This window comes from Balaenoptera acutorostrata, chromosome 3 (assembly GCF_949987535.1).
Source record: "Balaenoptera acutorostrata chromosome 3, mBalAcu1.1, whole genome shotgun sequence".
In the NCBI taxonomy this organism is placed as follows: Eukaryota; Metazoa; Chordata; class Mammalia; order Artiodactyla; family Balaenopteridae; genus Balaenoptera; species Balaenoptera acutorostrata.
Genome location: NC_080066.1, coordinates 95,593,712 through 95,616,601, shown reverse-complemented (window position 1 = coordinate 95,616,601; position 22,890 = coordinate 95,593,712). Strand labels below are relative to the sequence as shown.

At 39.6% G+C, this 22,890-nt stretch overlaps 1 protein-coding gene across 1 annotated transcript in view; it reads left to right on the top strand.

Moving 5' to 3' along the window:
* The window catches only part of RTF1 (RTF1 homolog, Paf1/RNA polymerase II complex component), a 45,894-nt gene that overhangs the window by 8,303 nt on the left and 14,701 nt on the right, over nt 1-22,890 (top strand). Inside the window, exons 2-4 of the mRNA XM_007180364.2 lie at nt 5,460-5,570; nt 16,446-16,593; nt 17,980-18,184. Coding sequence (XP_007180426.1) covers nt 5,460-5,570; nt 16,446-16,593; nt 17,980-18,184 — 464 coding nt within the window. The remainder of the gene's footprint in view (nt 1-5,459; nt 5,571-16,445; nt 16,594-17,979; nt 18,185-22,890) is intronic.

Below are 22,890 nucleotides of genomic sequence, written 5' to 3'. Positions count from 1 at the left end.
GCCCTGTAGTCTGTTCCTCTGTCAGTCAGAGTGCTATTTTAAAAACCCTCAGGGGATGGTTACTTCCCTGCGTAAAACTATTTGATGGCTCCCCACTGCCTTCAAATAAAATTCATTTTCCTGATCCTGCTGTATAAACCTGGGAATGATGTGGTTTCTTCTTACCTTTAACCTGCCTCATTCCATCACCCCCAACCCCCACCCCCTGTCTCCTTGCCTATGAAACTCTAGTCACCCTGGTTCCCTTTTAGTTCTTTGGTTAAGCCAAGCTATTGCCAATTTCAGGGCCTTATCTATTCGTTATTTTTATATATAAATTTATTTATGTATTTATTTTTGGCTGTGTTGGGTCTTTGTTGCTGCATGAGGGCTTTCTCTAGTTGCGGCGAGCGAGAGCTACTCTTCCTTGCAGTGCGTGGGCTTCTGATTGTGGTGGCTTCTCTTGTGGAGCATGGGCTCTAGGCGCGCGGGCTTCAGTAGCAGCATGCGGGATCAGTAGTTGTGGCTCGTGGGCTTAGTTGCTCCACGGCATGTGGGATCTTCCCGGACCAGGGATTGAACCCGTGTCTCCTGCATTGGCAGGCAGACTCTTAACCACTAGGGAAGTCCAGGGCCTTTATCTATTCTATCTGAAGACTTCTATCCAGAAGACTGCACCCCTGTGTCTTCCCCCCAAGTTTCTAGTCTCAGCCTAAATACCATTGCCTCAGAGAAGCCTTCCCCCAATCACCCTATTGCAGATAGGTTCCCCACTCACTTGATTCACTTCCTTCTTAGCACTTATCACTAGATATACTTGTTTCTTAACCTGTTTATTGTCTGTCTCCCTCACTTGATTTTATTTATTTATTTTTAAATTTTTATTGGAGTATAATTGATGTACAATGTGTTAGTTTCGGGTTAGTACAGCAAAGTGAATCAGTTATACATACACCCCCTCACTTGATTTTAAATTCCGTGAGGTCAAGGACTATGTATCTCTTCTTCCTGACTGTCTACCCACAGCTTGGTATATAGTAGGTGCTGGTAGCAGGGGAACTATCTGTCCCGCTTGCCAGGAACTGAGTTTCCCAGAATTCGGGACTTTCAGTGCTAAAACCAGGACAGTCCTAAGCAAACCAAGATGTTTGGTCACCCTAGATGGTAGTAATCACTTGCATTAGTTGTATTTGTGGAATGAATACGTGAAAAAGAGCTCAGCATGCTAATTAGCTATAAAAAACCTCTGAGGTTTATCCATTTGGGCTTTTATTCTCCTTTTCTGGGGTGCAGAATCTGTATCCCACTTTTGTGTGATCATGGGAGGTTTGATTAAAGAGATGAGATTTAATTTCCTTTAAGTAAGTAATTTCCTTTAAATAAGTTGCTTTATTACAGATTGATCCCGACATGGCATTGCAAAAAGTACACTGTGAATGATGGGGTGGGGGAATTAAATCCTAAGGTTTATGAGTCTTCACATATGATGGATTAGGATTCTAATTTTAACCAGAATAATACTATTTTAATAAATACTACCTTAGTGCAATTAGACTTGCTTTATTTTAGGGTCTCAGTTTTGGCTGTCTAGTTTATTGTTAAATATGGTTTTCAAGCAATGTTAATGAAACTGCTCTAGAAGCCAGATGTGGCATCCTACACAGTCATACCTATAGTGTGTTGGGCATTGGCATTACTCTCAGCAGATCTTTAGTTCAGCTTAAATTTGATAAACCATGTGGGCACCCCACACAGCCATTCCATCCTAGAGCAATGCTGAGATAAGTAGGGGAGGTTTTCACTAGATGTGATGAAATACAGGGAGGATGGTGAGAGAGAACCACTGGACACACAGAAATGTCATCTCAACCAGTGTGGCACAGTGAAGCGGGCTAGCAGGAGAGAGCTGCAGATGGACCTACCCCTGTGCATGAATCAGTTTTAGATTGGCTTTTTTGAGTATTGGTGTTGGATAAATCAACCCCTACAGGTAACAAATCTGATGATCTCTTCATGTGTGGAGTGTTGGCAAGACCTTTCTGTTGCACATTAGTGTGTCCAGCTGTATTTATGAGCCCTCAGAATATAAAGGACTTGGGCTTCCTTGGTGGCACAGTGGTTAAGAATCTGCCTGCCAATGCAGGGGACACGGGTTTGAGCCCTGGTCCGGGAAGGTCCCACATGCCGTGGAGCAACTAAGCCCGTGTGCCACAGCTACTGAGGCTGCGCTCTAGAGCCCGCGAGCCGCAACTACTGAAGCCCGCGTGCCTAGAGCCCATGCTGCGCAACAAGAGAAGCCACTGCAATGAGAAGCCTGTGCACCGCAAAGAAGAGCAGCCCCTGCTCGCCGCAGCTAGAGAAAGGTCACCGCAACAACGAAGACCCAATGCAGCCAAAAATAATAGATAGATAAAATAAATAAATTTATTTAGAAAAAAGAAAGAATATAAAGGACTTAACTGTGAAGAGTAGCCTTGCCATGAGTTCCCCCAGTAACTTCCTATACAATTCTCAGCTTGTGGAAAGGGTATCTTTCACACTTTTTAAGAAGAAGGTATTTGCTGTCTCTGTACTATTGTTAATATGGTATTTAATGTAGTAGAAGAAGGACTGTGCCTATCAGATGCAGTTGTTTGCTGGTGGAGAGACATTTGTTAGGTTTTTAGTATAGAGTGGAATCTCTTTAACAGGAAGGCAATACTAACACGTTAACACTTCAGTTACAGTAACTTTTTTTTTTTAATTTGATGGAGGTTTTATTAAATCTGTGAGAGCCTTAAGAAAACATTTTTTAAAATTTATTTATTTATTTTATTTTTGGCTGTGTTGGGTCTTCGTTTCTGTGCGAGGGCTTTCTCTAGTTGCGGCAAGCAGGGGCTACTCTTCATCGCGGTGTGCGGGCCTCTCACTATCGCGGCCTCTCGTTGCAGAGCACAGGCTCCAGACGCGCAGGCTCAGTAGTTGTGGCTCACGGGCCCAGTTGCTCCGCCGCATGTGGGATCTTCCCAGACCAGGGCTTGAACCCGTGTCCCCTGCATTGGCAGGCAGATTCTCAACCACTGCGCCACCAGGGAAGCCCTAGTTACAGTAACTTTTAGTGGATATCTACTGCTTGTAATATATCTACTGCTTGTTTCAGGAAAGGATTTGATTGCTAGCATATCCAAATCCCTGTTATAATGAGTTGGTATTAAAACAGAATTCTAGTGCATTTGTGAACTTCAAAGGGTCAGGAAGTACACTACTTACCAGAAGTCTTTCCTAATTTTTATAAATTTGCATGAAGGTAATGTGGAAAAGAGATAATAGTAAAGGCCATACACAAATTACCATATAGCCCAGCAGTACCACTCCTAGGTATTTATCCAAGTGAAATAAAAACTAATGTTTACACAAAAACCTGTACATGAACAAATAATTGCCCCAAGATGGAAACAACCCAAATGTTTTTCAACTGGCAGATGGATAAAGTGTGGTGTATCCACACAATGGAATACTACTTTGCAATAAAAAGAAACAAACTGCTGATACCTGTCCAATCTAAATGCATTATACTAACTGAGGAAACCAGATTCAAAAGACTACACACTATATGATTCCATTTATGTGGTATTTTACAATAGGCAGATCTGTAGGGACAGAAAACAGGTATGTGATTGCCAGGGGATGGAGGGAGAGATATGAAGAGCACTTACTTCCTGAAAAGGCTTCAGATCATAAACACTCAACTTTTTCATACCAAAATGGTAACTCCTATTGACCAGTGCAAATTACAGCAAAATTTGGGGGGATGATGGAACTGTCCTATATCTTGATTGTGTGAGTGGTTCAACTGTATGTATTTGTCAAACTCATAGAACCATCCATAAGAAAGGATAAAAGGTACTGTATGTAAATTACACCCTCAAGTCTTTAAAAGACTGTAGACACAAACATTGCTGTAATTTGCATTTGGTCAATAGGAGTTACCATTTTGGTGTGGAAAAAGTAGAGTGTTCTTATGATCTGAAGTCTTTTCAGGAAGTTAGTATGCTAGCTCTGTCTAAAGAAATGAGAAGAGTAACATTTCGTTACTGCTTATGAAGAAGAGATGGTGTCAGCTGTTAATCTGAGAAGGTCATTTTCTCATTCTGGCCAAGGAGGGTATACTCCTAAAATAGAAAGAGACTGGAAGAAGAAAACATATTTCATAGCAGTCTGTTTTTAAAAAATTTGTCTTGGCACTTAACCTATAATTGTATAGCACCAACATCATCAAGGAATAATACTACTAGTATTTATTAGTTATATTTTTCTCTCTTTTGGCCCAAGGGGAAAATGTAAACCATGATTGAAATAGGAGCTAGGATTTTATCTGCCCTAGTTTGAATCCTGGTTCTCTCCTGTACTAGCTGTATTACCTTGGGTGAGTTACTTAACCTCTCCTGCTCCTTAGTTTCTCTATCTTTAAATGGGGAAGATAACGATACTTACCTTAAGGCGGTTGTGAAGATTAAATGTTAGATGCTTAGAAAAGTACCTGGCATCTAGTAAGTACAATATAATTTTGGGCTCGTATTGATATTAGCAGAAAGCAAGAGAGTCAGTATCCTTTTTTTGTGTTCTTGAGTGACTGGACTGAGTGGGGAGAAGTAACGGGAGAGGGAAACCATGTGAGAGCAAATCCTGGTTGCAGCCATGTCTTACTAAATGGCGTATCTCTGCTCCTTTAAGCTCCCTTAAATCACCAGGACAAGGCAGAGGCGGTGAATGGGAATATTTGGGTTGTCAAATTCGGATTCCCATGTAGAGGCCAGCATACTTACTGCCTGACCCTGGGTTCAGCACCAGAAATATACTTTTTTTTTTTTTTCCTGGTTTAGGCATCCAAAATAAAAAATGACCTCAGAAATGTTTAGTTTGTCAGCTTTTTCAGAACAGCCCCACAAATGCCAATTTTACCATGAATTATAGATAATAAGAGGGTGCTCAGAGTATTAGCTATACCAATAAGAACAGGGAGCAAATTACCTTTGTAGACATGGTTCTTATCATATCAATTGCTGAGAATCAGTACTTCTGTAACTTACAGAGGAAATTCGGGGGTAGCCTCCAGTTTAGTTTTCTAGTCACTTTTCCATTTCAGACATACATTTCCCATTAAGAGTGAGGGAACAGATTTTTTTTTGGCCGTGCCGTGCAGCTTGTGGGATCCTCGGCCAGGGATCAGGGACCAGGGATCGAACCCGGGCCCCCTACAGTGAAAGATCAGAGTCCTAACCACTGAACAGCCAGGGAATTCCCGGGACAGACTTTGAAAGCATTTCTGTAGCACTTAGGAGTGCTGGCAGTCGGTCTGTTCATGTGACCAAAGTTCCCATGATGTCCTTCGATTGAAACCACAAAGAAGTAGAAGAGATCTAGAGAAGGTGGGCATTTTATTATTTTTGGATATATTTTCTCTGTGAACAAAACTCACATGGCTACTTTTGCCCTCTCAGGAGCTCTTGTCCCTGGCAAAGCGGAAACGAAGTGACTCTGAAGAGAAGGAGCCGCCTGTTAGTCAGCCTGCAGCCTCCTCAGACTCGGAGACGTCTAACAGTGATGATGAGGTGGGTGTGGAGGGCTAGGCCTCTGGGACTAATGAGTGTTTGAGGGTCCTGAGTTGGTGACTCCTGGCAGCCTCTTTTCCTTAAACTGAGACCTTCCTGCCTAAGATCTTTGGGAACTTCTTGGGGAAAGAAAATTGTGTATGGAAAGCTCTCGCATTGTGATGTTCTTTGTACTGCTGGTTACCTAGTGGGTACCTCTGCAGTGCATTCGTGGCCATTTTTAGTCTTTTATTTTCAGCCCTTTTGCAGAGGGAGCACAACTTGTTAGTCACCATCTCTTTTATTTTTTGTCACCTTTTTATTCCCACTTTTATGTTAGAAAAGAAAGTCTATCAGTAATGCCTGATAAAGTATTAGTGGGAAATACTTTAGCAAGATAAGAAGCTTTCTTTGGGTAGATGGAATCAACATCCCTCAGAGTAGTGGCATTAGCTTTTAATGAGAAACGTCCAGCTGTTCATTGTTTAAGCCAAGGTGACTTTCCCAAACTGCTGCCCACCACCAAACAAGGCCCTGAAAGATCCAGAACTTTAATGGAAGAGAGAGATTAGGGGAAAGGTCTTTGAAGCACTCCTACATGTCCCTCATTTGATTTAAAATACTTTTTTTCCCTTAGTAATTTCCTGGGGGGAGACCGGATATCATCTCTCTGTTTAATCTCTTACCCTGCAGTCTAGGAAAATATTTTTAACAGTGTACTAACAGTATTTTGTTTTAAAGTTCCTCTAAAGTAAAAAATGTTTTTTAGTATAATGAAATTTAGTTAACAACTAGAACAGTATTTACCAGTGCCCTGCATATGCAAATTAGGAACGATTGCATTCTGATTGACTGTACTGATATTCTCTTAATCTTAAATAATTCAACAGACCTAAAAGTGCTTTGATAGCAAGAGGTAGTGAATGTGCAAGTTTTATTCTTTTGTTTCGTTTATTTTTCATGGAGGTACTATAATCCCTCTAAAATTGATAAAGTAACCCAATCTGCTTAGAAAAACAGTGGATTCTATGAAGTAATTTGCTTTGTTTTGTTTTTCTATTTTAAAAAAATGCAAAGATAATACAGGAAAATCTTGAAATAATTCCCTTTCCCACTATTCCTACATCAACTCCTTTCATTTTCCGTGTTTCAGAAGTCAGCTGCTGTGGGATATTAAGTTTGAATCTGTGTTGTGTTTGGAATACCCTGTAACATGTTTATAGTCTTTGTACTTCCTTGAGATACAATCAATAACTATCCTTTGAAGCATTTTGTTTTCCATATTCCTGTCATTAAATCACTCCTAAGTATGCAGTTGCTGTAGGGATTCCCTTCATCCTTTTGAGCTGCTTCTACCAGAAGGTCAACGTATGTATCAACTGCACAGCATTAGAGGAGCCCAAAACTTGTGCTAGGGTAGATCCAGCGTCCGTAAAAATAACTACAGCTTAGGATTCCCTTTGTCACTCGTAGCTACTTAACCAAGTCTGAGAGTCTTCACCTTAGAATGCTACCAGCTACTTATGTACTTATTGGAGAAAAAGCTGGCAGGCAAGCTGTACCCTGTCTAGTGGGGATTGAGATTGAGAGTTTGCGTAACTTTCCCCCCAAGGTTCTTAGCTCTTGCTGCTGTCTCCAAGTCCCAGCCCCCTGGCCCACTGGCTTCTGGCAGCTCTACTCTAGTCCCTCCTCACCCTGCACTGGGAATAGCAGTCTCTATATCATGGCCATTCTGAAAAGAGCCTGTTTTTTGGTCTGCATTATCACTTTCTGGCCCAGGCTACTAGCTTAAGCACAGAGCACCCCAAAGTTAGGGTAAATACTTCATTATTTTGGACAATTAAGAAAATCCTTTTTTTAAAAATCCTACCAACCACTAGAGAACTCAGTGGTATTGTAAACTCAGATTTATGGCTGCCATAGAGATATTTTAGAGTGGGTAGGGGGCTTCTGAGAGATCCTTAGAACAGTGTTTGAGACAGAGGCTCTTGTTATTTTTTCTCTCTCATAATGAATATTCATACATCTTTGTAGGTGAAACCCATATACTGAAATAATTTGCTATGTTTTCTAGTTTCTGCTATGGCTTTAAAATCCTTATTACCTACGAACTAACCTTTTAGAAATTTGGTTGTTAAAATGGCAGTTCTCAGTCAGATGGAGCCTGCTTGTACTAGAAGCTACTCTGGAGTTTTTTCAAATACACCTCCCAACCCTTTTCCCCTCCCACATGACTCTTGTTTATTGTCATTAATGATGATGAATACAGGTAGAAAGAAGTATGTTGTTCTCCTCAGATTTGCTAGGACAGAAAACTAGTCAGGAACAACTGATTTAGGAGGTTAATGGCTAGTTTGTTTTAAGGAGAGACATGCACTGACTTTAGAGCAAGAAGATATCTAGCTAATTGATGGGGGTGGGGAGGGGGACACAGAGAAGTTATGAAAGTTTCCTATCCAGAAAAAAGTGGGTACATTGGTTATTAAGTATAAGGCTCAATTAGGGGGAATTCCTTGGTGGTCCAGTGGTTAGGACTCTGCGCTTTAATTGCCAAGGGCCCGGGTTCAATCCTTGGTCAGGGAACTAACATCCACAAGCTGTGCGGCATGGCAAAAAAAAAAAAGCTTCAATTAAGGAGAGAATAGTAGATATCTTGTGTATTATTTTTGATGAGTGAATTATTCTCAGTCATATCTTAGGCACATGAGAAGTAGAACTCTTTCTTTAAGGTTTACATTGACCAAGCCTGGGAAATTGGAAAGCACACCTCAGTGGTAGGTTATAATGCTGTGGTGTGGCATTTTGGTGCTGTCACTTCCTGTCCCTGAAAGCATTTGGTAAGAGAAGCCACCACCAAGGGTGCAGACAGGAGTGGCCGGGAAGAAAAATAACAGGGTTAGGAGGAGGAGAGCTAGCAGTGCTCATTCATGAGATTTAAAGTTTAAAAAAAAATGGCCAAAACAAAAAAGTCCATTTGTTAGGAGGAACAGAGTCCTAAATCGGGTACTTCAGAGTCCTCTTTAGAAACATGGTGAATCTCGTGGAAACAGATAGCTGCACCTAGATAAGAAATAAGAATAAAGCCTAGATTTTCCCTTGTTACCAGTAAAAATCATGTTATCAATAGATACCAAGAAAACCCTTTATTTGTTGTTCAGAATTGAATATAACTACATTAGACAAAGTAAGGAAACAGCTGAATGATGTTCTATTGCCCTGTGCCTGAGCGAGAATGATTATTTTAAAAAGCTTCACGTACAGTCCTGTTTTCAACATTTTTGAGAAATAAAAACATTTGGCCCAGCCCTGTAGTTCAGCACTTGTCACCTGTTTTTTCTTCCCCAGAACTTCCTGGATACATTTTATGCTCCAGTTTACTACCTCTTCAGAGACTCTGGCCTTTTCTTGCTTTTCCCCCATTCCATTTTTTTCTACTTTCTTTCTTTCTGAAGCTTCTTCTCTTTCTCTCTTATCCCATTTAATCTTTTGAGCGCTCCCACTTTGATCTAGTTGCACTCCTATTCCCACTATGTTATCGCTTGCTGGCTCCAATATTTTTATTAATAGAACATTTTGAAAAAGATACAACTTTTACTTAAAATTCATTTAGTAATAACTTTTCCAGGAAGTCGGCCTAGATATCCAAGAGCATTTTGTTGTTGCTTTACCATGCAGATAATACATAATCAGCACATACTGATAAAGGCCTTCACTGCTAAGCTAATATTTTCCTGTGTGTATATTCATTTAGTAAGGTTTTCATACACACAATACCTCTGGAAAAAGATGTTCCATATAGATGAAATATCCCAATACTAAAACTAAACTCTTGAAAGTTTAAAATATAAAACCACTATATTTGAAAATTTTTTTGATATTATTATATATAGTTTTTTAAACTGATTTAGTCATGATTATGAATGACAGTTCTTATACTGTGAAATAATGACTTCCAAAATACCAAGCTCTGTGGTGCTGGTTTTTATCTTTCCTTTCTCCCCCAGTACCGAAGGTAAGCAGTGGCCATTGTTCTCATCTCCTAGTAATCAGCTCTACTTCCACCTTCCTGTGTCTCTGATCTGCTCTGGGGTCAGGAAACCAGGGGGCCCCATAGAGTTTAGGTTGGAATACTCTGCTTTAGTACTTGAATTTAACAGTAGCTATTTGAATTTCTCATAAGTGTTTTTTTTTTTAATAAGTTTATGTATGTATGTATTTATTTATTTATTTATGGCTGTGTTGGGTCTTTGCTGCTGCACGCGGGCATTCTCTAGTTGTGGCGAACGCGGGCTACTCTTCGTTGCGGTGCACGGGCTTCTTATTGCGGTGGCGTCTCTTGTTGAGGAGCACAGGCTCTAGGCGCCTGGGCTTCAGTAGTTGTGGCTCGCGGGCTCAGTAGTTGTGGCTTGCAGGCTCTAGAGCACAGGCTTAGTAGTTGTGGCGCGTGGGCTTAGTTCCTCCATGGCATGTGGGATCTTCCTGGACCTGGGCTTCAACCTGTGTCCCCTGCATTGGCAGGCAGATTCTTAACCACTGCTCCACCAGGAAAGTCCCCCTCTTTTTTTTTTTTAGCATGCTTCTCAGTTCTTGGCTATGTAGATTACCATACAGTAGCACCTCATTTATCTAGATACCTAAAATCTCATCACAAGAAAAATAAAGTGATTTTCATGGACCACTTGCTTAAACTGTGTACAACAAATTCTGACACTTCCTACCAAACAGTGCAGTGGAGTACTGATTATATCTTACATTTTTTTGGTATCATTTGTTTCACTTTTGTTTTTATCTCCATAACCAGACTATAAGTTTTTGTGATTGAGTGTAGGGATTCTCTGTGTTTTCCAGTTAAATATAAGTGATTGCTTGATTATAAGATACAGTAGTGGGCTTCCCTGGTGGCGCAGTGGTTGAGAATCCGCCTGCCAATGCAGGGGACACGGGTTCGAGCCCTGGTCCGGGAAGATCCCACATGCCGCAGAGCAACTAAGCTCGTGCGCCACAACTACTGAGCCTGCACTCTAGAGCCTGTGAGCCACAACTACTGAGCCCAAGTGCCACAACTACTGAAGCCCATGCGCCTAGAGCCCGTGCTCCACAATAAGAGAAGCCACCGCAATGAGAAGCCTGCGCACCGCAATGAAGAGTAGCCCCCGCTCGCCGCAACTAGAGAAAGCCCGCACACAGCAACGAAGACCCAACACAGCCAAAAATAAATAAATAAAAATAAATAAATTTATTAAAAAAAAAAAAAAATAAGATACAGTAGTGCCCTTTGTACTTTGTTTGATTAATTACAAATAATTAATTTCTTTTAAGGGAAAAGAAAACTTAGCTATTCCTCATTGTTCTTCAGGCTGACATTTGCATATACTCTTCAACTTTGCTGACCCTTTTCTATCTTCAGTATCTTCACAGGGAAAAAATACCTAAATCAGGAACCATGCCCTCTCCACACACCTCTTTGTTGGCCACTGTTAAGATCTAGAATAATGACTACCGAATCCTTTTGACAAACACTTCAATTTAGTGTAACACTCAGTTCATATAGAATCCTACAACTTTAAAACTCCAAGGGGTCGTAGAGATCATTTAGATTCCCTTATTTCAGATAAGAAAACAGGCTCCCAGAAGTTCTGGTTTCCTTTTTCCATCATAAGATAGCACGCTCCATTTATATAGAACTTCATGGTTTCTGATGTGCTCTTAGCGTCTTTTATTCTGTCTCCTTTGAGTCTCACACTACCCTGATAGGTGGTCAAGGTGGTATTATTATTCCTACTTTACAGATAAGGAAGCAGTCTCAGGTTGAGGGCTTGGGCCTTTATTCCAGTTCTTTTAACCTCTAGTCCCATAGTTTATCACTAGCCCAGCTGTTCTTCTTGAACCCTACTTACCTCAGAGTATTTCATTTCACTGTAAATTCGTTTCAGGAGTAAGTGGGCTGCAATGGTTTCTACTCTGGGTCCTGAGACCTAGAATATGATCTTCCTTGTCCATTAGCGATAACCTCTCTGAAATGTTGAAGTTTCTTTGCTTTTCTGCCTCCAGGATAAAAGTACTCAGCATGTCAATGGCACCCAAGTCCAAGGCAACCACTCCCCACCCCATGTTCCTTCCTGTCTTTCAGCTGAATGCCAGGAAGGTCAGCTGCTTCCCAGAGTAGGGACCTGCTTATGACAACCCCTACACTCTCAGTCTGGCACAGGGTTATGTAGTACTTTCTAACCCTCCTTGTATCATTAGATAATTGTCGTCCATTAGAGTATCAGTTACAGCAGTGAGAGTCAAAGTGCTAATCTCTTTTAATTTATTAGTTAAGAAGACATCTTCCTTCTAGTCACTGTTTTAGGTTTTCATCACTGCATTATACGTAATACTTTCCTGGTGTTTTGTGTGAGCCTGCATGCATGTAGAATGCTTGGGAAAAGCAGGGTGTCAGTGTGTATTAGAGTCCTGACTGACAGTGGACCCTTTCCCTTTCCCAGATTGTTTTTAAGCAGCTCTCCTTGGGGGATGCTCTGGCCTCTGTACTCAGATGCAGATCAGCAGGCACTCATTTTCTCATTCTTGCCTTCTGTGTGGTGCATTTTAGAGCACTTTTAAGGTCACAACAGAGCTTGCCTTTCAGTGAAGCCATAGTTCCCAAAACATATTAAGAAAAGCCAGGTCATTTCTTCTACTCTCTGATGGATGGGGAAAGCCTGAGAGCATCTCTTTAATCCTGTACTGTACTCTTTAGACTCCATTTACTACCACACTCTGGCAATGAAAGAATAAGTTTTCCTTCTGTCTTGGAGTCAACAGAATAAGGCTTTTGCAGGAATAGGTGAGCAATCTCTGGGCTAATGGCTGGGTTAAGATATTTCTATGCCAGTTTTGCCTACCACAAGTCTTGACCATCTCCTTTATGGTTTATTAGATTCTGTGATCTTGAGAGAAGAGGTACTGGGCAAATATTTAAAATATGTGCTCAGACCAAAAAAACACTCAGGAGCCTCTGGTTTAAAGGAGTAAATGTAAAGTATTACAAATACGATCTACTCTGCAGGAAAAAAAATCTTTTGGGAAATTATCAGTACCCATTTGAGTCTCTTTCTCTATATTAAATAGGAGTAATGAGACTGGTCCCCATATTTTAAGTGATTATTTTATTTCCCTAAAACCCTGTCATATATAGTGAGTTTGGTTGTTTGCCATTGGCATGACAGACTCTATTGAGTTGGCCTCATGGGAGGTGAGGCACCTTTGTCATCTCATTTCTTTTGAAAATTGTGTTGGAAGGAAAAAGACCAAGGTTCCCTTCCCACACTCAGGTTCAGCCAGGCAAGCCCTTGTTAAATTGAAACATTTTATTTCTTCTATTTTAACTCTTATCTTTTCTCTCTCCCCTCCAGGGGATAAGCATCATAGGCTATAGATGACAGTTGCTAAGCTTAGGCAATGGCAGATTGCAGCAGATAGACAGTGGAAGGATAAGGAAACCAGATAGCTTTCTAGCACCTCCTGAATTGGATTCACCTGTGTGACTTCACATTTAAGCCTTTTTTTCACTCTCATACACAATCCCCCTTTTCCCCCCACCCTGGAAGTTCAGAATTTGGCTCTGTTGCAGGTGAGAAATCCAAATCTGTAGGTGAAAATAGATCTAGCCACTCTAACACACATGTGACCCTGGTAGCTCACCCTTTATGCTCTCAGCCTTTTCATATTCCCATTAGGTAGAAGTACAAAGGGACTTCTTTGTACACAGAAGGGATTTCTGTACAAAGAAGTACAAAAAGATACCCTGTTTAGAAGAGATGGGTCATGCTCATTTTCATAACCAACCAATAAATACTGACTATTATGTGCATAGTTGTGCTATTTCCTGTAAACAAAGCCAATGCAAAAGATGTTTTATACATTATTGCCTCTAGTAATATCTGTATTCTCAGCATAGGAAGTTGATATATTTTAGTGCAGTTAACTATGAAACTGAACACTTTGGCCTCTTTTGGATTCTTTCAAACTGACCTAAAAAGTATCTTTCTTGAATGATTAAGATTTCAAATGGTTGAAAAATAGCTTTTAGAAGAGAAGCATTAGGATTTCTTTCTAAATAGTGATCTAAGTGTTGAATTGTTAAAAGTTTGAGAAGTAAATTCACTTATAAAGAGAATTGGCTGTTAATGTATATCACTTAATTCATAAGTGGTATATTACTTAATATATCATTTATTCACTTAATATATCATTCTAGAACATGGAGCTGTTTTATTTTCACTTGTCCCTTCTTCCTAGCTCCTGAGTACAAAAATAAAGTGGCAATTAAAATAACTAAGAGTAAATTAAAATAAAAAATCAGAAGATTAAAATAGTGCCCTTTCACAATATTTTATCAACATAAATTAACAGACTGTAGTTCTTAAAAATAGCTCACCTGGAACATTTCTAAGTTGGAAACCTCATCAGAACTATCCCTCCACCCAACACCCCCAAAAAAACTCCAAAATAAATTTACTTCTGATCTTGGCTATTGTGAGGTAGGAGGTAGATTTATGATCACATTATAATATGATCACATTATAGAAGGAGCAAAGACTTGGTGCTTTTGTTAAATATTAGATGTAGAATTTTTATGTTAGGTGGTGCAGTGGTTGAGAGTCTGCCTGCCAATGCAGGGGACACGGGTTCGAGCCCTGGCCTGGGAAGATCCCACATGCCGCAGAGCAGCTGGGCCCGTGAGCCGCAGTTACTGAGCCTGCGCGTCTGGAGCCTGTGGTCCGCAACAAGTGAGGCCGCGGTGGTGAGAGGCCTGCGCACTGCGATGAAGAGTGGCCCCCGCTTGCCACAACTAGAGAAAGCCCTCACACAGAAACGAGGACCCAACACAGCCATAAATAAATAAATTAAATTAATTTAAAAAAAAAAAAAGAATTTTTATGTTAATACCAGATTTGTAATTCAATCTGTGATGATGGAAAGATGAATATTATTTTGATTTTTTATCCTCCCCCTCCTTGGTTGGTTGGTTTGTTTATTTAGTATTGTCTCAATTTGTTTTACAATTTCCAGGTTTTTTTTTCAATATTTATTGAAATATAGTTGATTTACAATGTTGTGTTAGTTTCAGGAGTACAGCAAAGTGATTCAGTGTTTTTATATGTACTTTTTAAATAATTTAATTTAATTTTTTTTTTTAATAAATTTATTTATTCATTTATGGCTGCATTGGGTCTTCGTTGCTGCACGGGCTTTCTCTAGTTGCGGCGAGAGGGGGCTACTCTTCGTTGTGGTGCATGTGCTTCTCATTGCGGTGGCTTCTCGCGGGCTCTAGAGCACAAGCTCAGCAGTTGTGGTGCATGGGCCTAGTTGCTCCGCAGCATGTGGGAATCTTCCCGGACCAGGGCTCAAACCCATGTCCCCTGCATTGGCAGGCAGATTCTTAACCACTGCGCCACCAGGGAAGTCCTGAATTTTCCTTTATTTTATTTTATTTTATTTTTTTTTTTTATAGAATTTACTCTTTTTTTTTTTATTTATTTATTTATTTATTTATTTATTTATTTATTTTTGGCTGTGCTGGGTCTTCGGTTCGTGCGAGGGCTTTCTCTAGTTGCGGCAAGTGGGGGCCACTCTTCATCGCGGTGCGGGGACCGCTCTTCATCGCGGTGCGCGGGCCTCTCACCATCGCGGCCCCTCCCGTTGCGGGGCACAGGCTCCAGACGCGCAGGCTCAGCAGCTGTGGCTCACGGGCCCAGCTGCTCCGTGGCATGTGGGATCCTCCCAGACCAGGGCTCGAACCCGTGTCTCCTGCATTAGCAGGCAGATTCTCAACCACTGCGCCACCAGGGAAGCCCCCTATTTTATTTTATATATATATTCTTTTTTAGATTCTTTTCCATTATAGGTTATTATTGAGTATAGTTCCCTGTGCTATACAGTAAGCCCTTGCTGGTTATGAATATTATTTTTAGAGTACATAAAATAAAGTTTCTTAAGTAAAGTATTTTTCACCTAAAATCATTATCCTAAATTGACAAGTTAAAATATCAAAGGAGGTATGGTTTAATGTAACTAAATAGTCTCTGTGAATTTAAAAAATGATTTTATGGTCTTTCAGACTTATAATTAAAGTGCTTGATGAAGATGATTTTTTTGGCCTTGGAGTGATCAACTGTGTATTGCCTGCCTGTTATTTTGATAATACAAGTTGCAGGTTCCTTATATTTAGATGTATGGGATCTCCTATTGAAGATCCAATGTAAACATTATGTTGTAGTGTAATATATGCAGATTTAAAAAAATCTATATACATATATATATATATATTTTTTAATGATCTATTATACTTTCTGACTCCTTGGAGTTGGTACCAGTGATACTACCATCCATGCCAAAGAGTGGCCTTCATCATTTTCTCCCTGTGTTTTCTGAAGTTTTCTCTTGCTAAAAAGCTTTATTCCCTGCTTTCCTGGGACCCACTCCAGAACTCAACCATGCAGTGTGTACTGAAACCCAGACATACCAATCTCTAGCAATTGCTGACCTCTCTGCCACAGGAAACATTAGAAGCTGTTTCCTGTACCAACTGAGTTTTAGTTAACTCAGTTGACTTGCCATTAAGTTGATATATTTGCTTTTCTATTGATAAAAAGTATACTAATTAAATTTTATGTTTATTATATCAGTTATCTACTGACATTAAGAAATTACAAACCAGAGGTTATGAAGTTTTAACAAAGGTTTCAAGATTCAATATCTTTCATCTTATAAAGTGTATTTGTTTCGTATCCAAAGCAGTAGAGACTTGTAATCATTTTGATGAATGTCAGAGACTCTTAACTCTTGAAACTTACAGGTTTTCTCAATAAAATCCCTGGTTCAATTTTCCTTTTTCTTTTTTCCTTGTAGTGGACTTTTGGGAGCAATAAAAATAAGAAGAAAGGAAAAGCCAGAAAAATAGAGAAGAAAGGAACCATGAAGAAACAGGCCAATAAAACTGCTTCCTCAGGCAGTTCGGACAAAGACAGTTCAGCTGAGAGCTCAGCCCCTGAGGAAGGTGAGTCAAGTGGTGCAGACTTGGGAGTGAACTCTTATTTAGTAGAAGCTGCAGTCAGAAATGGAGGGAAAAGGTGCCTGCATTACAATTACAGCATGGCCTCTGCCTTTATTGCAGGGGTCTCTAATCTTTTCAGTGGTCATGGTCTGTTTAGGATCTGAATGAAGCAAGAAAAATACATGCATTCCAAAGCTTTAGTGAGGCCCTTGAAACCCATCCAGGAAACCCATGAGGATTCCCTGCATTAGAGTCTCCATTCACCTTAACTTGAGTGCCTTCTCTTTCCTTTTTCTTGGTTATTCATAGGGGGAAAATCCTTGAACCAGATACAAAACTCAGTAAAAAATGTTGTTTCAAAATGAGAATTTTTACTAACACTAGTTTGAAAGTGAACTTGTTCCAGGACTAAAATGGTAAACTTTATATTTGTTTTGAGTAATAATGTTTATATACAAACTGGCTTGTACAGAATTGGCCTAACCTGCTTTTTAAGCACATGCCTGTGAATGTTAGCTCAAATTGAGTCAAGCACAAAATTGCTAGTCTAACTTAATAAATACTCAGTTACAATATGTAATGCTTTTTTCCATCACCCTTTGTCCTACCAAGATCCAATATCATTAAGAATTCACTAATCAATCTAATGACTTATTAAAACATTGATTTTTTTAAATGCCAACTAATAAATGTAGAAGAAAGTATAGTTAGACACTCCCCATTTTCAACCATCATAGTAATAATTGATTTACTGAAGTGTTATCGATGAGTGTTAAAACCACTGGATGATAGTTTGTTGAGGAACAAGATGTTTACACAATCTCAAAGCATCTCCCTATACTTATTATGAAAATTGAATATGGACTATATGTCAGATAATGCTATTTCTTAAATGTTAAATTTCCTGAGTTTGATCATTGTATACGTGGTTATATAAGAGACTGTCCTTTTTACAAGAAGTATTTAGGGGTGAAAGGTCACAATCTCTGCAGCTTACTCTCAGTTCAGCAAAATAAATGATAAAAATGTGTAAATTGTTTTATGTATGTAGACAGAAAGTGAATCGGCGATGTTAACAATGGGTGAACCTAAGTAACAGATGTACGGGAGTTGAATTATTCTTGCAACTTTTTTCTGTAGGTCTGTAATTTTTTCAAAATACAAAAGTCAAATTAAAAAGATCATGCTGGTTTCTTAATACAGCCTAAGTTTCTGTAACCTGTGTTTGCATTTGCCAAAGGCAGACCAAGGGTTTTCCCAAGGGAGGTGAGATGCCCATGTTCCACTTCACCTAGAAGAGCCAAGGGGTAATGATTATCAACACTGGGGCCACCTGTGGCTCTGTCTTCTGCAGCATCACCTAACCTTGTGTTTGGTCCTTTGTTGCAGGTGAAGTGTCAGATTCTGACAGCAACAGCTCCTCCTCCAGTTCAGATTCAGACTCTTCCTCAGAAGATGAGGAATTCCATGATGGCTATGGAGAAGACCTCATGGGAGATGAGGAAGATAGGGCCCGTCTGGAACAGATGACAGAAAAGGAGAGAGAGCAAGAACTGTTCAACCGCATAGAGAAGAGGGAGGTGTTAAAAAAAAGGTAAAGTGGTAGTTCCTTAATGATAAAATAAAATAATAATTTCCCAGAGTTCACATTTGGAGCCCTGTCTTCACAGGATTCAAGACTTGAAATTTCTCCTCATTATTTATGAGTTAGGAATCTGACTATCCTCCCAGCATGCTTTTTGTATTTTTTTTTAAACTCAAATGTTAAATTGCTTTTTGATATACAAAGCTGCTTCAGTATTTTGGATTACTTTTGCCATATTTAAATGGCAGAAGTTTTTCCTCATCTCCTAACAGAATTTCAAGGTGAAAATAAACTTGACTTTGTCTCAGGAGATAAAATAGTCCTCACAATTTGGATCCTTCCCTACCTACCTAATATTGCGAAAGAAACAGAAGCATTTTCCTTGGCAGCAGTTAGTCCCATTTCGTCTGGGAGCCTGTCTGTCCCTTCTGGAGACCATATTAAGTCTGGTGAGTTATCCTAGACAAGAATGTTTGGCTTTCAGTCAGCAGCAAGTAATAGACATTTGTTTTGAGTGTGAATGCTTCCACGGTTACCTGTATTGGAACAAACAGGACTTAAGAAACGACCACAGTTGCCAGATGGTTAAGAATGACTTCTGAAATTTGTGTTTCTGAATTGTGGAGAGCATAACAAGAGGTTCTCATATAAGGGCAATAGGGCCCTATGATAAAATCACAAAGTAGCTTGAGAGTAGTGGGTGGCTGATCTCAAACTTGGGTTTTTTATTTTTCACCTTATATGAATGAGGCAGTTGACTGACTGATTCAGTGACTTTTTTAGTGATTGGAAGAATGTTTACAGTGATGATAATTAAGACAGAAGTTCAGTGCCATTCACAGAAAATGGAGGTTTTTGTAGTTCATTTGTTTAGCTACAAGGCAGTACAATATGGTAACTCAGAAACCTTCTACATCTTTTTAATGTAAATACCATCAGCATCCTGTTTTATAGCCAGCAACACCAGTAGTGAGGTATCATTTTTGGTTGTTAGATTCTTCACCTATTCTAGGGCTTCCTCTTTTTTTATTTAAATTTTTTTTTTTTAAAGGTAAGTGCAGGCAGCATAAAGGTAGCTTGGTTGTGCAAAGAGCACTGACATTTTCCATCAGAAAGTCTAGGCTCGGGACTTCCCTGGTGGTCCAGCAGTTAAGGATCTGCCTTCCAATGCAGGGGATGCGGGTTCGATCCCTGGTCAGGGAACTAAGATCCCACGTGCCGCAGGGCAACTAAGCCTGCGCACTCTAGAGCCTGCACCTGCAGCTAGAGAGCCCGCTGCCACAGATACTGAGCCCGTGTGCTCTGGAGCCCGTGCACCACAAGGAAACATCCCACGTGCTACAACGAAGATCCCGTGTGCTGCAACTAAGACCCAATGCAGCCAAATAAATAAATATTTTTTTAAAAAAAGAAGAAGAAAGAAAATCTAGGCTCAAGTCAGACTCACTGGCTAGGTTATCTGAATTAGTCACTTACCCTCCTCCTGCCTCAGCTTCCTCGTTGGGGATTGTTGTAAGTCCTCAGTAAGATAATACATATAAGAACATAATGTAAATATAAGCTGTTAACTTTTTTAAAATTGAAGTATAGTTGATGTACAATATTATATAAGTTACAGATGCATAATTTAGTGATTCACAGTTTTTAAAGGTTATACTCCACTTATAGTTATTATAAAATATTGACTATATTCCCTGTGTCATACAATATATTGCCCCTCCCTGCTTCCCTCTCCCCACTGGTAAGCACTCGTTTGCTCTCTATATCTATGAATCTGTTTCTTTTTTGTTATATTCACTAGTTTGTTGTATTTTTTAGATTTCACATATAAATGATAGCATACAGTATTTGTCTTTCTGTGTCTGACTTATTTCACTTAGCATAGTCTCCTCCGAGTTCATCCATGTTGTTGTAAATGGCAAAGTTTCATTCTTTTTTATGACTGAGTAGTATTCTATTGTATGTATATACACCACATCTTCTTTATCCATTTATTCCATATTTTGGCAATTGTAAATAATACTGCTATGAACATGGTGGTGTATGTATCTTTTCGAATTAGCATTTTTGTGTTTTTCAGGTATATACCCAGGAGTGGAATTGCTGGGTCATATGGTAGTTCTATTTTTAGGTTTTTCTTTTTTTTTTTTTAATATTTTAAAGAATACTTATTTATTATTATTATTATTTTTTGGTTTCTTTTTTTTTTTAACATCTTTATTGGAGTATAATTGCTTTACAATGGTGTGTTAGTTTCTGCTTTGTAACAAATTGAATCAGTTATACATATACATATGTCCCCATATCTCTTCCTTCTTGCGTCTCCCTCCCTCCCACCCTCCCTATCCCACCCCTCTAGGTGGTCATAAAGCACTGAGCTGATCTCCCTGTGCTATGCGGCTACTTCCCACTAGCTATCTATTTTACGTTTGGTAGTGTATATATGTCCATGCCACTCTCTCACTTCGTCCCAGCTTCCCGTTCCCCCTCCCCGTATCCTCAAGTCCATTCTCTAGTAGGTCTGCATCTTTATTCCCGTCTTGCCCCTAGGTTCTTCATGACCTTTTTTTTTTTTTTTAGATTCCATATATATGTGTTAGCATACGGTATTTGTTTTTCTCTTTCTGACTTACTTCACTCTGTATGACAGTCTCTAGGTCCATCCACCTCACTACAGATAACCCAGTTTCGTTCCTTTTTATGGCTGAGTAATATTCCATTGTATATGTGTGCCACATCTTCTTTATCCATTCATCTGTTGATGGACACTTAGGTTGCTTTCATGTCCTGGCTATTGTAAATAGAGCTGCAACGAACATTTTGGTACATGACTCTTTTTGAATTACGGTTTTCTCAGGGTATAAGCCCAGTAGTAGGATTGCTGGGTCGTATGGTAGTTCTATTTTTAGTTTTTTAAGGAACCTCCATACTGTTCTCCGTAGTGGCTGTATCAATTTACATTCCCACCAAGAGTGCAAGAGGGTTCCCTTTTCTCCACATCCTCTCCAGCATTTATTGTTTGTAGATTTTTTGATCATGGCCATTCTGACTGGTGTGAGATGATATCTCATTGTAGTTTTGATTTGCATTTCTCTAATGATTAATGATGTTGAGCATTCTCTCATGTGTCTGTTGGCAATCTGTATATCTTCTTTGGAGAAATGTCTATTTAGGTCTTCTGCCCATTTTTAGATTGAGTTGTTTGTTTTTTTGATATTGAGCTGCATGAGCTGGTTGTAAATTTTGGAGATTAATCCTTTGTCAGTTGCTTCATTTGCAAATATTTATTATTTATTTATTTATTTAGGCTGCACCGGGCCTTAGTTGCAGCATGCGGGGTTTAGTTGCAGCATGCGAACTCTTAGTTGTGGCATGCATGTGGGATCTAGTTCACTGACCAGGAATTGAACCCAGGCCCCCTGCATTGGGAGCTCAGAGTCGTACCCACTGGACCACCAGGGAAGTCCCTATTCTTAGTTTTTTTAATTATTATTTATTTTATTTTATTTATTTTTGGCTGCATTGGGTCTTAGTTGAGGCACGCTGGATCTTTCATTGTGGCGCGCAGACTCCTCTCTAGTTGTGGCGTGCAGGCTCCAGGGCATGTGGGCTCTGTAGTTTGCGGCACACGGGGTCTAGCTGAGGCGTGCAGGCTCAGTAGTTGTGGCGTGCAGGCTTAGTTGCCCCGCGGCATGTAGGATCTTAGTTCCCTGACCAGGAATCGAACCTGCGTTCCCTGCATTGTAAGGCGGATTCTTTACCACTGGACCACCAGGGAAGTCTCTGTTTTTAGAGAAACCTCTGTACTCTTTTCCACAGTGGCTGCGCCAGTTAATTTTCTCCACATCCTCACCAACATTTGTTATTTGTGTTCTGTTTGATGATGGCCATTCTGACAGGTGTGAGGTAATATCTCATTGTGGTTTTGACTTGCATTTCCCTGATGATTAGCAATGTTGAGCATCTTTTCATGTGCCTGTGGACCATCTGCATTTCCTCTTTGGAAAAATGTCTATTCAGGTCTTCTGCCCATTTATTAATCAGGTTGTTTGTTTTTTTGATGTTGGGTTGTATGAGCTGTTTATATATATATATATATATTTTTTTTTGATATTAACCGTGTTATCGGTCATATCATTTGCAAATATTTTCTCCCATTCAGTAGGTTGTCTTTTTGTTTTGTTGATGGTTTCCTTTGCTATGCAAAAGCTTTTAAGTTTAATTAGGTCCCATTTGTTTATTTTTACTTTTATTTCCTTTGCTTTAGGAGACATCCAAAAAACATACTGCTGCGATTTATGCCAAAGAGCATTCTGCCTGTGTTTTCCTCTAAGAGGTTTATGGTTTCTGGTCTTACATTTAGGTCTTTAATCCATTTTGAGTTTATTTTTGGATATGGTGTTAGAAAATGTTCTAATTTCATTCTTTTACATGTAGCTGTCCAGTTTTCTCAGCACCTCAGGTATTAACTTAAAAATAACTTTATTGAGATGTAGTTTACACACCATAGAATCTACCCATTGAAAGTGGTTCAGTGGGTTTTTATATATTCATAAAGCTGTGTAGCCATCACCACAATTAATTTCAGAACATTATCATCACCCCAGAAAAAAACCCTGTACTTATTGGTACTCAGTTCCCTCTACTGCCTCCTAGCCTTAGGAAGCCACTAACTTATTTTTTGTCTCTATAGATTTGCCTATTTCTGGGCATTT